Genomic DNA, 18263 nt, shown 5'->3' with positions numbered 1-18263 from the left:
GGGCTGGACTGTTCCCATGAGGCACAGGGTCAAGGCTGATTTGCATATAGCCATTGTCTGACCTAGGGTGGTGTGGAGTGCAAAAAAATGATGGATTTAGGCCCGGATCTTTGTACTGGGGTGAATGTAAGACATTGTTCTACATTCTGTCCATCAACTGTGGTTTTTGCAATTTTCACCCCGAGTGGGCTGGGTATGCTCAGACGTGAGTCCCAGGCTCTCCACATCACTGGAGTCAAGCTATCCAGGCTGAAGAAGGCTGTTAGCCTGAAACCGGTCCTTGGATGCTTGATTCCGGTCTAGGAAAGACATGGCTTGGTAGTTCGGGCTGGACTGTTCCCATGAGGCACAGGGTCAAGGCTGATTTGCATATAGCCATTGTCTGACCTAGGGTGGTGTGGAGTGCAAAACAATGATGGATTTAGGCCCAGATCTTTGTACTGGGGTTAATGTAAGACATTGTTCTACATTCTGTCCATCAACTGTGGTTTTTGCAATTTTCACCCCGAGTGGGCTGGGTATGCTCAGACGTGAGTCCCAGGCTCTCCACATCACTGGAGTCAAGCTATCCAGGCTGAAGAAGGCTGATAGCCTGAAACCAGTCCTTGGATGCTTGATTCTGGTCTAGGAAAGACATGGCTTGGTAGTTCGGGCTGGACTGTTCCCATGAGGCACAGGGTCAAGGCTGATTTGCATATAGCCATTGTCTGACCTAGGGTGGTGTGGAGTGCAAAAAAATGATGGATTTAGGCCCAGATCTTTGTACTGGGGTGAATGTAAGACATTGTTCTACATTCTGTCCATCAACTGTGGTTTTTGCAATTTTCACCCCGAGTGGGCTGGGTATGCTCAGACGTGAGTCCCAGGCTCTCCACATCACTGGAGTCAAGCTATCCAGGCTGAAGAAGGCTGTTAGCCTGAAACCGGTCCTTGGATGCTTGATTCCGGTCTAGGAAAGACATGGCTTGGTAGTTCGGGCTGGACTGTTCCCATGAGGCACAGGGTCAAGGCTGATTTGCATATAGCCATTGTCTGACCTAGGGTGGTGTGGAGTGCAAAACAATGATGGATTTAGGCCCAGATCTTTGTACTGGGGTTAATGTAAGACATTGTTCTACATTCTGTCCATCAACTGTGGTTTTTGCAATTTTCACCCTGAGTGGGCTGGGTATGCTCAGACGTGAGTCCCAGGCTCTCCACATCACTGGAGTCAAGCTATCCAGGCTGAAGAAGGCTGATAGCCTGAAACCAGTCCTTGGATGCTTGATTCTGGTCTAGGAAAGACATGGCTTGGTAGTTCGGGCTGGACTGTTCCCATGAGGCACAGGGTCAAGGCTGATTTGCATATAGCCATTGTCTGACCTAGGGTGGTGTGGAGTGCAAAAAAATTATGGATTTAGGCCCAGATCTTTGTACTGGGGTGAATGTAAGACATTGTTCTACATTCTGTCATCAACTGTGGTTTTTGCAATTTTCACCCCGAGTGGGCTGGGTATGCTCAGACGTGAGTCCCAGGCTCTCAACATCACTGGAGTCAAGCTATCCAGGCTGAAGAAGGCTGATAGCCTGAAACCGGTCCTTGGATGCTTGATTCCGGTCTAGGAAAGACATGGCTTGGTAGTTCGGGCTGGACTGTTCCCATGAGGCACAGGGTCAAGGCTGATTTGCATATAGCCATTGTCTGACCTAGGGTGGTGTGGATTGCAAAATAATGATGGATTTAGGCCCAGATCTTTGTACTGGGGTGAATGTAAGACATTGTTCTACATTCTGTCCATCAACTGTGGTTTTTGCAATTTTCACCCCGAGTGGGCTGGGTATGGTCAGACGTGAGTCCCAGGCTCTCCACATCACTGGAGTCAAGCTATCCCGGCTGAAGAGGGCTGATAGCCTGGAACCGGTCCTTGGATGCTTGATTCCGGTCTAGGAAAGACATGGCTTGGTATTTCTGGCTGGACTGTTACCATGAGGCACAGGGTCAAGGCTGATTTGCATATAGCCATTGTCTGACCTAGGGTGGTGTGGAGTGCAATAAAATGATGGATTTAGGCCCAGATCTTTGTACTGGGGTGAATGTAAGACATTGTTCTACATTTTGTCCATCAACTGTGGTTTTTGCAATTTTCACCCCGAGTGGGCTGGGTATGCTCAGACGTGAGTCCCAGGCTCTCCACATCACTGGAGTCAAGCTATCGAGGCTGAAGAAGGCCGATAGCCTGAAACCGGTCCTTGGATGCTTGATTCCGGTCTAGGAAAGACATGGCTTGGTAGTTCGGGCTGGACTGTTACCATGAGGCACAGGGTCAAGGCTGATTTGCATATAGCCATTGTCTGACCTAGGGTGGTGTGGAGTGCAAAAAAATGATGGATTTAGGCCCAGATCTTTGTACTGGGGTGAATGTAAGACATTGTTCTACATTCTGTCCATCAACTGTGGTTTTTGCAATTTTCACCCCGAGTGGGCTGGGTATGCTCAGACATGAGTCCCAGGCTCTCCACATCACTGGAGTCAAGCTATCCAGGCTGAAGAAGGCTGTTAGCCTGAAACCAGTCCTTGGATGCTTGATTCCGGTCTAGGAAAGACATGGCTTGGCAGTTCGGGCTGGACGGTTCCCATGAGGCACAGGGTCAAGGCTGATTTGCATATAGCCATTGTCTGACCTAGGGTGGTGTGGAGTGCAAATAAATGATGGATATAGGCCCAGATCTTTGTACTGGGGTGAATGTAAGACATTGTTCTACATTCTGTCCATCAACTGTGGTTTTTGCAATTAAATGTCCATAACTGCCAAGAGGTGGTCACAGTTCTTTGTTCTTCCTGGGCAGCTCTGATCTAATTTCATAGATCGCTTCCACTTATACAGACTCCTCTAGTACTCCTTCTGCCTGTACCTCCTTCCCTGCAGGGCACTCTTCCAGTCTCCCTTCTGCTTGTACCTCCTCCTGCTGGGCGCTGTTCTATTACCCCTTCTTTGTACCTCATCCTGCAGGGCACTATTCTAGGACACCTTCCTTGTACCTTGTCCTGCAGGGGATTCTTCTAGTGCCTCTTCCTTGTACCTCCTCCTGAAGGGCACTCTTCTAGTACCCCTTCTGCTCGTACCTCCTCCTGCAGGGGATTCATCATCATCAATAAAACTTTATTTCGGTTTTTATTCAAAACCACAAAAGTGCAGGTTCAATAATACAATAAATTCATAATTCTTTAAAGTACATATCATAACAGGATACAGAGGTGCAAGAGTATAATTTCATCATTTCATTAAAACCAGAAAAATACATAATTTATCCATATTGTGCCAACAAATTCATAAAGAAATGTCATTGAGTAAAGACCATTACAAGAGTTGATTTTAGGAATTCAAGGACATGGAGAATTCTGTCATTGTGCAAAAGTTGTAAATACATCAGGGCTGGTCTGATCTGGGTTAAATTAAGATTTCTTAAAAGTGTCGCCAGATAGCGTTTGCGGGGGTATTCATAAAAGCTACATAAAAATATAAAATGCAGCATATCCTGCAGAGAATTTCCGCCGCAGCCGCAGGGAGCTGCAACTGTAGTAAAAATAGCAGTTCTTGGCCTAATAAGCAAATGATGAAAAAGGTTCAGCCTGAATCAAGTCAATAAAAAATTTTCGGGAGAGGTCAGAGAGCCCATTAAATAAGGCTCAATAGATGCAGATGTTTTCAGCATAACATATTTTCTGACACTCGGATTCTGGATTTCTATGGCTTCCCTCTGGGTCTTCCTATCCATGAGGTAGGCCAATTTCGTTGCCTCCAGGTCCCCCTTAACAATGCTACTAGGATTTTCAAACAGTTCGGCACGCCCCAATTTGAAAAAACTAGACTTCAAGTATTTCACCCATGGGATAGGCAATGCATTATCCTGAGACAAACAATCTTTCACGATCAAGTGTGTCAGTGGAATATCAGGATTCAGCCAAAGTTTTATCCAACAGGTCAGTGGACGTAGGGAGAAAATATTGCTTATATATTGTGTCCCTAATTCTTCATGGACTGCTAGATTGGACGTGCCCGAGGGGACACACAGGAGACGCTTCATGGAGGAGTTTTCCGCAATCTGGAGCTGTTCTCCTGCGACATACCCCCATATTTCACTGCCATACACAGCTGTGGCCACTGATTTGGCATTATATAATTGCAGCATGGCGCCGGTTGGTTTATTCCCCAATTTGGATGCAAAATTAAAAATAGATGCATTCACCCTGACCAGTTCTCCTTTCTTTTTAAGAAGATGCGGGCCCCAATTTAATTTACTATCAAAAAGGACCACGAGATAGGAGAACGTCTTTGATGTGGGGATAACTGCTTCATCTACTTTAAATAAAAAGTTCTTCTGGGTTGTTGACCTACTTGCATGACAAATGATTTGGAATTATTAATCATTAAATCCCTATCTGTCATGAAAGACTTAAAAGCATTTAACCCCTTCGACGCACATGACAAAGCCAGATCGTCATGGGCGTTACCTACGCTACGCGCATGACGAGCTGGCTTTGTCACGTAACGCGCGATTTTCAAAATCGCAGCGCGCAGCGGGAAAACCCGCTAGCGCGCATGCGGTTAAAAGAGCTTGGAGGCCCCTTTCAGTCCTCGATATGAGTACTGCATCATCTGCATATAATAGGACTGGAATACCCCGACGACCGACTCTAGGACAGTCAGCCGCCACCTCCTGTAAAACGCTATCCAGGTCATTAATATAAAAGTTCAAAAGAAAAGGAGCCAAAATGCATCCTTGTCGGACTCCTTTTCTGATATTAAAATTGTTTGTCAACGCTCAGATCTTGAGAAAATCTAACATTAGCTCTAGTATTGCTGTGAAGGTCTACTAGGAAGTCAACAATACCACTGTCCACCCCCTTCGCCCTCATGGACTGCCACAGCTTCCGCCTGTTCACACAGTCAAAAGCTAAGGACAAGTCCATGAAGGCGAGATGGATGGTACCCCTGTGAACCACTGTGTATTTACTTAAAATTAAAAAAAGGTTAAGGCATTGGGTTGTTGTTGAACAACCACTGCAGAATCCATACTGTGAGATGGACATGATGTTATTTTCCTCCACCCAGGATGAAAGTCTCTGCAGCAGTATCCTTCCTATTATTTTCACCATGGAATCAATAAGTAAAATGGGTCTATAGCAATGTGGGCTACCTTTGTCCCCCTTTTTAAAAACAGGTACAATTGTGGAGACCCCCCAAGATTCGGGGCATCCACATTGCACTGCAGCGTTAAAAACAGACTCCAAGATAGGAGCCCAGAAAGAAGGCTCAGACTTAAATAAATCCGGGGGTATCCCATCTGGTCCGGGTGCTTAGTCCTAAGATACCCTCAAGGATTTCACCCCTGTCAATTCTATTTATCTTCCCATTATCGACAGGTGCCAGGCTGGCAGTTTCTTCCAGCGGGCAGTCATACAATTACTCGAAGTGTGCTTCCCAATCCTCATTGGGTATATGGCATTCAAGACCGTCACGGTCTCCTGGACAAGAAAAGGCTTTTTCATTACACCCCACAATTTAGAACTATTCTTAAGAGTTTCAGGGTCCAATAACTCATTCCAAGCCTCTACCCTTAGGGATTCCTTACGTTTAGCTAATATTGATTTATATTCCTTCCGACACAATTGTACATTAGCCTGTTCTCTGGGTTTGGCTGCTAAAGCCACCCTTAGATTGCTGGCTGCTTTGGAGCAACCATGATTAAACCACTTAGGGCCCACATTAGCTTGATTTTTGGCTGGTGCAGATAACAACTTCTTGACCTTGTCTGAGAGTGACTTAAATGCCCCAAGCACCTTCATGTGCTGGAAGCCTCCTTGGGTGCAAGTAGTAATTTCGTCTGCACACATTACTTTAATATCTTTGTATAGCAGATCAGGGGTAATCTTAGACCATTTCAGTCTGCGCATGCCATCGGTTGTGGTTAGTCTTCCCTGACTAGGGTTCGGCCCTTCCCTAGCTATCCATGGTCCTAGCAGTCACAAAGTAAGAGGATTATGATCGCTAAATTCACTCTCCTCAATTTAAAAAGAATCTACGAAAGTCTGAATAGATAGTGAAATTAACACATAATCAATAAATGTTCCTTTCCCATGACCCTTAAAAGTAGGTGTCTCAAATCGTTTGGAAGGGTCCATCAATGCCCTGGTGGGTGTCACATCCAGATCATTCAACATATCATTTAAAAACTCCCCCCTCAATCAAGTGTTCATAATGTAAACCATGAGATCGTGAAAAGTTTAGATCTAGGATACATTTAGTTTGGGGGTCACCACATGGATGTACATTAAAATCACCCATGACCATGAGATTATGCAGGCTATGACTCATTGACAAGCTAATAAAAACATTCAAAGCAGATAGATGACTAGAATCTGAGCATGAATTAACTGAGTTATAAAAATTTACCAGACCAACTAAACAGTTTTCTCCTTGTAAAGTTAAACCAAGATTGCCAGGGTTGGCAGATGGTACTCTACGCACTTTACAAGTTAGCGCTACAGAGATAAATATAACCAGCCCCCCCCTTGGGTCTTCCCCTGATGGTTGCAGTTGCTGGAACATAATGTGCTGTGTTTTGTGACTCCATTCAGAATGACTCTGTGCTGTGTCATTACCATTCAGAATATCAGTTTCTGCTATGTCATTTGACGTTATTCAGAATGTCACATTTTGTGCTTGGTCATGCGATGCCACAGAATGTGCCGTGTCATGTGACCGCAGCCACTGTTTTCTAATCGTAGATAGATCGCAGTATTTCACTCCTAAAAATACTGGCATAACTTTAACATCTTCTCTGGAAACTGATTTCACTGTGATTGTTTCTCTGTTTTGCAGGATGTCAGAGGCACTCTGAGCAGGTAAGGCTGGTTTATTATCCTCCTCTCAGTGTGTAATGAGCAGGTCTCACTGCTGCAGTGTGTAACTGCCACTACTAACCTCACACAAAGTGCTAGGAAGCCTTCAGATACTCATAAAATCACTTTGTTTCCTCAAAAAATAAAACTTAATTCCTCAGAAAATCCCTTTGATTTCCTGAAAACTTAAGTCCCTTGAAAACTCCCTTGTATCATCAGGAAATGCTCTTACATGTTCCTAAATCCCTTTGAGTCATCAGAAAACTCCTTTGAGTCTTGAAATAATTGCTACAGAAATGAGCTGCTGTCCTCACAAAACATATTTTTATCTATAAAACCTACCTGAAGTCCTCAGAAGAGTTCCCTGAACACACAGAAAACTAATGCACATTCTGGAAACTTCCCCTCCGGTTTCTTCAATTAGGAGTTGTGGAAAAACTAATTCCAAGTTTCCGAACTACGATTCCAGTCTTCAAAACATCCCTTCAGTGCTTCCAAACAACATTGAAATGTAATTAAAGTCATGTTCAAACCTCTGCCCAGGTCACTGACGACTCATTCCAGGCACCAAATCCTTCTTCAAGTCCTCCGAGACTTCCTTGTGTGTCTTCCAAAGCCTCATTTCAATCATCCTTTTCTTTTACGGTCTTTATGTATAATTTTTGGTAGCAATACAGATTCAAACAATAAACATCAGCGGCTCAGCGGCCTGTCGTATTTCATTGAAAACATGGGGTGTGGTCCTGGGGCATCACATCATTGTAATTTTTAATTTCTGAAATATGATAAAGAGACATTTGTTTACAACTATTGGACCGTGGTCACACCATTGGCGAGGGTGTCACTCCACACGTCTCCGTTCCTGTGGGATGAGGGGAGGGAGGCTGACCCTAACCCTCTCGGTCACCTTCCCTCACCTGCAGAGACTGCCCCCACATCTTAATTTCCTGTGGAGTGTCTCCATTCCATTTCTGTGCCCTGCAAGAGTCCTTCCAGTTCTGACACATTGGTCTTATGAACAGATGAATCCAGAATAAACCAGAACAACCAAAACAACGACCTGCCCGAAGTAACTTATCTCTCCACCTTCGGGCATGTTTGCGTAATGTTTCCTTGCTGCTGTGTTACTCAACGTCCCCTTTGCGTAGTGTCCATGCCTATTCACATTCTTAAGTGGTCTGCGGACACCCATGGAATATCATGGTATGCCCGTTCGCTACATCTATTCGCCCACGTCTCGACCAGGCGAATCCTCAGGGTCACCGCCCTCTATCTGTTGCAGCTCATTTAAGAGGTTGTCCCAACATGATGCTATGGGTTCTCGACGCAGTTCTAACGTTTCTTCACGCTTGATGGAGATGCTTTCTACCTTGGCCCATGCTAACAATGAGTGACGCCATGCCCGTACATGTGGTGGGTCCACCACTTTCCACCGTCTAGCTAGGAGCCTTTTAGCTACTATTCTCCCCAAGTCTAGGAACCTAGACACTACTTTGGTGGGAGGCGTCCTCCTGAATTGATGCAGGAGGTATACAGACCATTCAAAAGGTAGTGCTCGACCTGTGCATGTGTGTAATATCCTGGTTATTGTATTCCAGTACACTCCTATTCGGGGGCAGCTCCATAACGTGTACTAGTTCAGCTCCTGGGGGGTGTTGTGTTTGTTTCTTGGGGTTAGTAGGATTTCTCAGGGCGACTTCATTAGCTCTTGCTGTGATCCAGTTCGTGAAGTTTTCCACTGCTTATTCCTTGTCCAGGTGGAGGTGGGGAGGTGGAAGTTGAGGGTGTTGATCCAGTGTTGTTCTGATGCTTTGGACCGGCTGCGACATGTTTCGCTGGCAGTGGTCGGTCCAGGTGAGCTCTTCAGTGTGGGTGTAAAGATAGGGTCAAGCGTGTCTCCTACGATGTGAGTGGGGTTGGTGACTAAATGCTCGAGTTTGACTAGACAGCTTGAATCTCACGACACATTTCACATCTTGTGCTCCCATTCTAATAATTGTGTTTCAAGTAATGGTTACTTGTCTCTGTTGGGGCCATTATCTGATGTTTGAAATCTTGATCAATGCGTCGCCATTGCTGTTGTTTTTAAACACTTGCACACTCACTTGTCACTGATTGTATATAGCACCTGCACCAAGTGTCACCGGGTTGTCACACGATCCACTCTGTACAGTGCTGCTTTAACTGTATTGACCTTGAAAGTTTCTTACCACTTATGAAAATAAGACTACCTTCTCTGAAAATTTCTTGACTCCTTGGTTTTCCTTTCTTTGTAATGCATATTGCATACGTTTTCAAAACTGTCTCTGCATAATACCTGTTGGGAACTGTTTTTACTCACGAGTTTGAGGTTGGCCATACTTTCTAGGATGTCAGCCGTGTTGGTGTCATCAATGTTTTCAAGGTGAAAGTTGAGGTCTCCTAGGAAGATAGTTTCACCTCAATGGTGATAGGAACGATGAAGTCGGAGATGGGGTTGCAGAAGGGAGGGCGGAGTCCCGGGGGTCTGTAGGCAAAGGTTTCTCCGATCGTGGGTTTGCTGTTCATTTGGAGTTGGAAGTTGAGGTGTTCCATGAAGGGGGTGGTGTTGTCTGTGGTGGTTGCACATTTGAGAGCATCTTTGTGGATTATGGCTGTGCCGCTGCTGTTTCTATTGGTCCGGTCTCTGTGCGTGATCTTGCATCCGTCTGAGATGGCTGTGGCAATACTGGGTGCTGATGCGGGGTTCAGCCAGGCCTCTATGGTGAAGACGGTGTCTGGGGTGGTGATGGTTTTCCAGGTTTCTGTGGCGTCTTTTCCAAGAGATCGTGCGTTGTTCAGCAGGCAGTTGATCTCTCTGAAGGGGTTGGCCACGGACCTGCTGTTAAGTGTGAGTGACTTGTTGTGGCTGATGAACGTGTGTCAGTTGTTTCTCTTATGGTACAGGTAAATCTGCAGTTCCGGCAGGGGAAAGGGCCTTTGGTGGTCCTGGGTGAGGCCTGGGCGCAGCAGTTGTTCTGGCATCCGGAGTCCAGGGCTCTAAGTTCATCTGATGTGAAGCACAGGCAGTCCGTGGTGGGTGGAGACTTATTGCAGAGCGAGGTCCATGCACCGCATACCCACTGTGCGCGTCTGCTGCGTGGGTGCGCTGTGGTCTGCATGCCAGAGGACTGGGTTACTGGTGGAGGGTGCCAATTGTGACCATAGGGGAAGATAGCAGGCACAACAGGGAGCAACGCAGGAGGCGAGGTGTAGGGAGCCGCAGGGCTGCAGGCAGCAGAAGGGAGGTCCCAGCAGAGCCTGGGGGCAAGGGATCAGTCGGGCAGGCAGGGAGAAAGGGAAGGGGAAGAAGCTTGACTGCAAGGTCAAGTGCAGCCTGCCCAGGCTACCAGGGTCAAGAGGGGTGCAGCTGGACAGTAACTACTGGGAGTCTGGTGCAGGTTGGGCTGAGGGGAGAGCGCCGGGCACGGGGTCAGGGGGGACAATGCCACAGAGCACTGTAACTGAAACTGTGGGCGTAAGAGGGGTGGCCCAGCCTCCTCCTGTTTTTGACGGGCATGGACGAGCTCACCCTTTGTCTAGACTTTGCTCGGGCACTGATCGCACAGCTCCAGCGAGGCGGTAGCCGCTGAAGGAATTAATCTGCTGCGAGGTGTAGAAACGGGCCAGGCCCGCCTCCTGGAGGCTGCTGGGAACTTTAGTTCCCTGAGGGTTATGGCGACGCTGGCTCTGGCTCCCAAGTGGAGCTGGGAGATTTGTGAGGCAGGAGTCCGGGGCCTGGAGAAGCGGGTGAGGGAGCGGCAGATACTGCGGTGCCCCATCCTTGGTCTGTTGAAACACTATCTACCCTCTATGACCATTGCTTGACATCAGTCTTTGTAAGTGCCTGGGTTTGATCCGTAAAGGCTGTCAAGTTCTTTCGAACCTACCACAGTATGTCTTCATGCCTAGGAAACGTCTTACTCCTGTCATGAAGGTTGGTGTGAGTACAGATTTCTTGTCTTTGACTTCGTTGGGATTCGGAGCCTCCATTTCTGTGGAAATTTCTATTTGAAGAAACAGATGTGTTGCTTTAGAAAGTCACACTTGCAGGGTTTAGCCTGAGGCCGTTGAAGGCACTGTAGGGCTTTTTGGACTCAATAATGACTGTCATATTGTGTGCCTACACCAAGATGTCATCACAGATGTTAATTATTCCAGTCAATCCATATAGAACTTCTGGGATGGTGTTCTCAAAAACATCAGCGACACTGGAGATTCCGAAGTTTAATCTTGTGTATCGTCTCAGACCTGGGTGTGTGGAGAAGGTTGTGATATATCAAAAAGTGGGGTCGAGCATCAGCAGGAGATAGATACCCTGATTTAAGATCTGTTTTGGAGAACAAGCTAGCTCCTTTGATCTCATTTATTAGTCCATCCTTTGTAGGCTTGATATGTTGTTGTCTTTGGCATGCCTGATTTAGGAGGTGCATGGGCACACACAGCCACACGTCTCCTGGCTGTTTGGGCTTCTGGGTGACAACAGTTGTGGAAACCCAAGGAGTGGCCCATAATCTCGCTCGATGATGTCAGCCTCTTCGAGCCTTCATAGCTCCTCTTCCACTTTTGCCTGAAGATGAGTTGCTTAAACAAAAAACATATTCAGGCCTAAATGCTTCAACATAGCTCTATAAAATTGGTCCATGTAAGAATGATCTAGCTCTCCAGCCAAGAGCCGGGAATTCTAGAACTGGAAAGCATAACAATAGGCTTGAAAATCCAGCAGAGCCAGCCCCCCTCGCTTCAGTCTCATCCAGATCTTGTTTCATGAGATCCCGGCTCCCCTGGATGCTCAAATAAAGCTTCAGACCCTCCCTTGCTTCAGTCTCCTCCTGTGCTTCTTTCATTGGATCCTGGCTCCCCTGGATGCCCATATAAAGCTTCTGTCCCTTCCTTGCTTCAGTCTCCTCCTGTGCTTCTTTCACGAGATCCCGGCTCCCCTGGATGCCCATATGAAGCTTCCGACCCTCCCTTGCGATTTCTGCAAAAGCGTTTTGGGGAAAGGAAGTGGTTTAGTGTTAAACAAGACGATCACCTTAGGAAGAACCAGCATCTTAATGATGTTCACTCTCCATAGATACCGAGGGGCAGATTTCCCCACCTTTGAAGGAAAGCATCTATATAATGGTGTTGTTTGAACATGAAAGATCTTTGAAAAACAAAAGAAAGGCGTTCGGCAAAATAAGAATGGTGAGGAATATAAGTTGCTGCCTCTAGAGTCATAAATTCGTTTGAATGGATAGTACAGGTGGGCCTCGACCTTGCATGGACACAATGCGGCCAGTGGGTAACGTGTCCAGATGTCTGGCATGAGGAGCAACTGATTGCTGTGTTCTGATTGGCCATATGTTCCTAACTAATGTGGCATCTGACTTTATGGTGCTTTAGGAGCACACGTACCCCCTCGAGCCATGCGTGCCGCTTTATTGGGGCCAATCTCCCTTGACCATTGTAGTGTCGCTGCTCTTATCTGAGGGATTGATCTACAGTTTCCTGTCCATGCATTTGTCTGCCGGCTACATGCCACCCCACCTGTGACCTGTGAATCAATAACCTCAGGCCTAGGTCTCAGTTCTTGCCTGACTGCGTATTTGCGAGTCGGTATGATGTGGAGTTCACAACGGGCAAATTTGTTAAAAGGACGCAGTTTTGTTGGCATAAATGAATGCATTGTTTCTCACATCATCATTGATTTTTTCCATATTAACAATGGCATACCTTAGTTAGATTTACGTCTGGTATTTCCTCCAAACTCTGAGTTACCTTGATTCCTAGATACCTATTATGGGTTCTAGTTTGAAGCCCTACCTTCTCTTTAGCCCATGTCATAATCTCGGTCTTCCCCTTATAGATTAAATACCCTGACAGACTCCCAAAATCTCTGCCATGCATCTCAAGCTGTGGAACAGAGACCTCTGGGTTCGATGTATACTGAACTATGTTATCAGCATAAAGTGCTATTTTGGTTGGTAACCCTGCAGCTTCAAAGGGAAGACTGGTCTTATCCCACTGATCATCTGGGAAAAGGGCTCAATATATACACCGAACAGAATTGGCAACAAAGTCCACCCCTGCCTAGTTCCCGTGGATACCTGAAAAGAAGCTGTAAATTGGCTGCCGGCACCTTATATAACATTTTGTACAACTCCAGTAACTTTACTGCTACAACCAAAATTCTGCAATACCTCCCAAAGATAGACCCAAATAACCCTATCAAATGCTTTAGCAGCATCAAGTCTTACGATTGTAAACAGGAGATTAAATTCCTCGGCCATATCATTTGCAGCGATAATTCAATGGATTATTCATACAGCCGTCTGTCAGGCACAGACCCCTTTTGATCGAAATGGTTTGAAGGACATCTGACAACCTCTTAGCCAAGATTCCTGTGATCATTTTGTAATCACAGTTCGACAACGATATAGGTGTTTAGGAATCTGCTAACCTAGCATCTTTAGGATCATAACTACACTTGCCTCCTACCAGGTGGGTGCAATATAACAGCCCTCCAGAGAGATCTCATTAAAATAAAATACCCAGAAGGGGACCAACGAGGTTATCAATTTTATACAGAATTCAGATGGGATCCCCTCTGGGCCTGCTGCTTTCCTCCCTTTACTGAGCCTCCAGACCTGTTCCCTTATCGCTCCCTCTGTGATCCTTCCCCTAAGGCCTAAAATCTGCTGTTCTGTAAGACGTGGGAGTTTTTGTTTTAGAACCAACCTTTCATTACTAAGGGGTCTGGGTTCAAATCTGCCTTAAATATCCCACTAAGGCTACCCAACATCTTGGTTGTAGAGGATAGTAACAAGGTTTACACTGGCAGGCATTGGGTGTGGCAGTGTTGTGTTGTGGGTGCTGGCAGGAATGCACGTGGACTCCAGTTAAAGAAGTATTTATTAAGTATATACACGAGACTCCACCAGGAGCAGATGTAACCTGTGAGTCATCCCTCTCACCGAGCTAACCACAGCTCCTAGAAGACTCGCGTGTGGCACTCCATAGCATCACACGAAGCACGCTTCTCTCACTGAGCTATCTGCCTTAGAACACCCACATCCTGTCATAAGATGTTAAAGGTACTTTTGGATATTGTTATAGCTTTGACTGTTGTGTATGAACAGTAACTCACTCTGAGCTCTAGTCCGCAGGCGCTGCTCTTAATACTGAATATTATTTCAAATACAAGTCTTATGTGATGTTCATCCTCTGTTCCTGTAGCCGTCATTTCTCTTTAATAAAAAGATGATGTGTGTGTTATTACAGGTGTAAAAATGTGAAGATTCAGAGCCCAGAGGCCTTGGTGATGAGTTATAAAGGTAAATATCATTGTGATGATTAGCGCTGTATGTTACTGTTCATGAAAAGCATGTGGTAGGATATGGAATGTTCTATTCCTATGGAATGGGATAGGAAGGGATGTGATAGTGTGTATGTGATGGTCTTGTATGGTTTTGAACGTTATGATTGGATGGGAGGGTGGGGTGTGCTATGGGTTGGGATCGTGCTATAATATGGTATGATGGGATGGTGTGGTTCGGAATGGGATGTGATGAGATGGAATGGTACTAATTGGTAATTTGAATTCAATGGGATGGCATGGATTGGTGTGGTGTGCTATGGAATGGTATGGCATGAAATGTTCACGTGGTATGTTATGGGGTAGGAAGGGATTAGATGCGATTGGATAGTATGGTATCGAATTTTATGGAATGGTATGTTATGGCGGTATGGTATGGAACGTTATGATGGAACGGGATGGCGTGATGTTCTATGGTGCGGGATCATAGTATATAATGGGATGGAATTGCACCTCAGAATTTGGTATTTACTGTATAACACATTCTGTGCTCCAGAGTTCTAGCTCCAACAGTGACCTAACACATGCTTCTACACTGACCCAGCACATGCACCTACACTGACCTAGTGGTTGGACCTACACAGGCCCAGCGAATGCACCTACTCTGAGCTAGGGCATGCACCTACAGTGATCCAGCACATGTGCCTACACTGGCCTGGCACATGCACCTACACTGACCCAGCTCATGCACCTACACTGAACCGCAGGGGCTAAGATCACGATATGCGTGTCAATATTATACCCTTACTTGTGAGCCCAGATCCTGCTAGTCTGCCCCCATAGGAGTGGGCAATATAATGCCACTCACGAAGCCTGATTTTGTTTCCGCCTCTAGTGTAACATCCCCTATGATACATTCCGCCAGCTTGAGGGTACTCGCGTGGAATGTACAAGACGTTGGGACCAAGGGGGGATGACGCTCTTTGGTGTAGGACATTCCAAGGCTGCCAAATACTTGCACTACAAGAGACATGGGATACAGGTGAAGGCTTTCACTTGGATGGTTTTACCTCCTACGTTAAACATGCAGTCCGCTCCACGTCAGTGCGTGCAAGGGGAGGTCGTCTCATATTGGTTTCTCTCGACTTGGGCTACAGAGTGAGCCACTTTGTGTCATTCTCCCCATATTTTGGCAGTAGAGCTGATTTTTAAGGATCACCACCCGCTATTAGTAATAAACTTCTAGAATTTTTTCCTAGACTTTTTGCAAATTAACATTTAGTTGCCGTGGAAGGTTTCGTTGATGCATATAAAAAATGGAAACATACTTATTCTGAGATCTTAATTCTGGGCGATTTTAATACACATTTGTGCGAGTTGAACTGTATTTTAAATAAGGTCCCTGCGGACGGTATATTTTTTACCCATTTTGAACATTCAGAGTCAGGCATACTCTTAGAGGGGCTTCTTGCTGCAAATGATTTGTATTGTTTAGAGCAAACAAGGGTGAATACTCCGATTCCCACTTTTACCCATAGAGGATGCTCCAGTATTATTGATTTTGTAATTATTTCTGCATCTTTAGCTCCTGGGGTCTAGAGCACTTATACTGATCATAATCCCCTTTAGGACCGGCAGGAATCAAGGACATCAAAATGAAGTTCTAGGGTAGACAGCAGATGACTAGGGAGCGCCTCAAACTTGCCAAGCCCATGGTGAAGGTATGTCAGCCTCAGTTCGACCCCACAGCCACAGCCCTATTTGTCACTAGTAACAAACGTACAACATCGTTTTGTTTTAACTAGATTCCGGCTGAATCACGTGTCCTGGTCTTTAGCCTTCCCCAAGGGGTTTTCACGGCCAAGTACCTTAGAGCCGTGCCCCCTGTGATAATTTTCAGAATAGGACACTTTGCATTTTATCTTTTTCTGTGAATTTTATACCCCACTTCGTAAGAAATTTATATTGCCGCTGTTGAGAGAGGCAAACTTTGTTCAAGTAAGGCCTGCCCTGTTATTTTTTACATATGCTACCCTCCCCTGTGGTGTGCTTTGGGGCTGCAAGGTTTTCTGCTGGGGGCAATGAGATCTAGGAAGAAGATGTCCCTGCAGTAATTCCATAACAGCCTTTTTAAATAAGTTTATGACATTATATAATAAATACCTAATCATGGGGATATTTCTTAAGCATTCATTGCGTTGGTATTTTATTTGTTGCGTTTTTAAATGCACTGATATTTGAATGATTTTTTACAATGTGTTTTACTTCAATTTAACCAAAGTAATTAATTGCTATATATGTTATATTTGTATGATGGGGTCCTTGTAATGGACATGTATACCATTTCTTTCTTTTTTAATGTATTGATAGTCTTTATATGTTTTAATTGTGTGCTTTTATGGCTTTTGGTAGCCGAATAAAGTGTTCGAGGCACATGAGCTGCAGATTGTACACTTAGCATTAGATCGCCACCTGGTGTTGGGCTCGGATGATTGCAGGTTGTTGTCTTCTAGGAAGAAGTCTTTGTAGTCACGACATAGGTGACTCCTCCCTTAGACAATACTGCGCATGGGCAACGGCTCCATCCTTAGATAGTTTTTTTCCGCCACTGGGTTCGGATGAAAGTTTCTCCGCTCTGGCTAAAAAGAACTTTTCAGCAACTTCGAAGCGCAGAACTTCCTTCAACTTCTAACAACCACCTTCGACATCAAATTCAATACTTTCGACGCCATCAGTTCCATTCCGGGCATCGACTCGGGCCGTTGGGCCTATCGACGCCGTGCGGCCTCCACCACATGGAAAGAACTCCGTTCAAAAAATGCCCGGTATGTCAAGCAAAGTTCACGCTTAGCGATCACCACGAGGTTTGTAACCTCTGCCTATCGCCGGAACACGACGAGTCAACCTGCACATCTTGTGCATCATTTTGATCTAAGAAAACCATCCGGGATCGGAGGGCCCTTCGACACGAAATGAGAAGATCAGCTCCGGCACCGGAAGATAGCTTCGATGAAGAGGTTCCCCTCGTTCCCGAAGAAGACTCTCCTGATCTCCAAATCGTATCAGAGGCAGACGACTCAGATGACTCCATTCCATCGGGTCAGCGCGTGAGTACTTCTGCCCCTGCATCACATACAGTTACCAAACCGAAGGCAAAGGTCAGCACTCTGCCCACAGGGCCCAGTCGAGACCGAACACCCGCTTCGAAAGCCCCGCCTTCGAGCCCGGCTCCGAAGAAGATAACTAAGCCTTCTAGTGCCCCGGCACCGAGCAGGCCCCACGTGCCAATTCCACCTCTTCCATCGGCACCGAAGCCAAAAGACAGCTCGGCACCGAAGATCAAAGACAGTTCGGCTCCGAAGCCCAAAGAAAGTTCGGCACCGAAACCGAAAGAAGTCTTCGGTCCGAAGCCGTCCACTTCTAAAGATAAGGGTGCGAAGCCAGCATCATCCGCCTCGAAGCCGACGAGACCAGCTTCCACTCCGAAAACACCTTCTTCAGTGCCGAAGCTGACAAGGCCTAATTCCGAGGTGCCTAAATGCTCGAACATGCCTGCAAAGCCGAAAACGACACCCTCGGCACCAAGACATATGCCACAGGACGTTGTAGCACCTCCTAAGGCTAAAAATACACCACAACCTCCGCTGGAACCGAAACAATCGACGCCCAAGAAGGTTGTAGAGGAGGAGGACATTTTTCGACCAAATCCTCGACAAACAAAGATCTACATAGACCCAAAGACAGGTCATGTAACTGCTACACCTCGCAAGAAGAGACCAGCAGATGCACCACCCACACCTGTGGTTTCTACCAAGAAAAAGGAATGTGCAACATCCCCTATGCACCCTTTCTCTCCTATACCTCCTCTTCCTTCTTCTCCTGTTCCTCCTCACATATCACCTCAAATCTCTCCTGTACATTCTCCATTACCTTCACATTCTCCTCTGCAGAATGATGCTGAATACAATTTGGGTGGAGGGGAGGATATTGAAGAACCTACTTCATACCCTGTAGATGAAGGTATATGGGACTTTTCAACCCCAAAGGAAGTACCTATGTGGG

At 46.1% G+C, this 18263-nt stretch overlaps 1 protein-coding gene across 1 annotated transcript in view; it reads left to right on the top strand.

Annotated features, from left to right (window-relative positions):
* The window catches only part of LOC147710171 (E3 ubiquitin-protein ligase TRIM11-like), a 118386-nt gene that overhangs the window by 81190 nt on the left and 18933 nt on the right, over nucleotides 1-18263 (top strand). Inside the window, exons 4-5 of the mRNA XM_086920862.1 lie at nucleotides 6864-6886; nucleotides 14168-14220. Of these exons, the coding sequence (XP_086776988.1) occupies nucleotides 6864-6886; nucleotides 14168-14220 (76 nt within the window). The remainder of the gene's footprint in view (nucleotides 1-6863; nucleotides 6887-14167; nucleotides 14221-18263) is intronic.

Source organism: Lissotriton vulgaris, chromosome 5 (genome assembly GCF_964263255.1).
Source record: "Lissotriton vulgaris chromosome 5, aLisVul1.2, whole genome shotgun sequence".
Classification (NCBI taxonomy): domain Eukaryota; kingdom Metazoa; phylum Chordata; class Amphibia; order Caudata; family Salamandridae; genus Lissotriton; species Lissotriton vulgaris.
The sequence above is the reverse complement of the archived record's forward strand: the minus strand, read 5'-3'. Positions and strand labels throughout refer to the sequence as shown.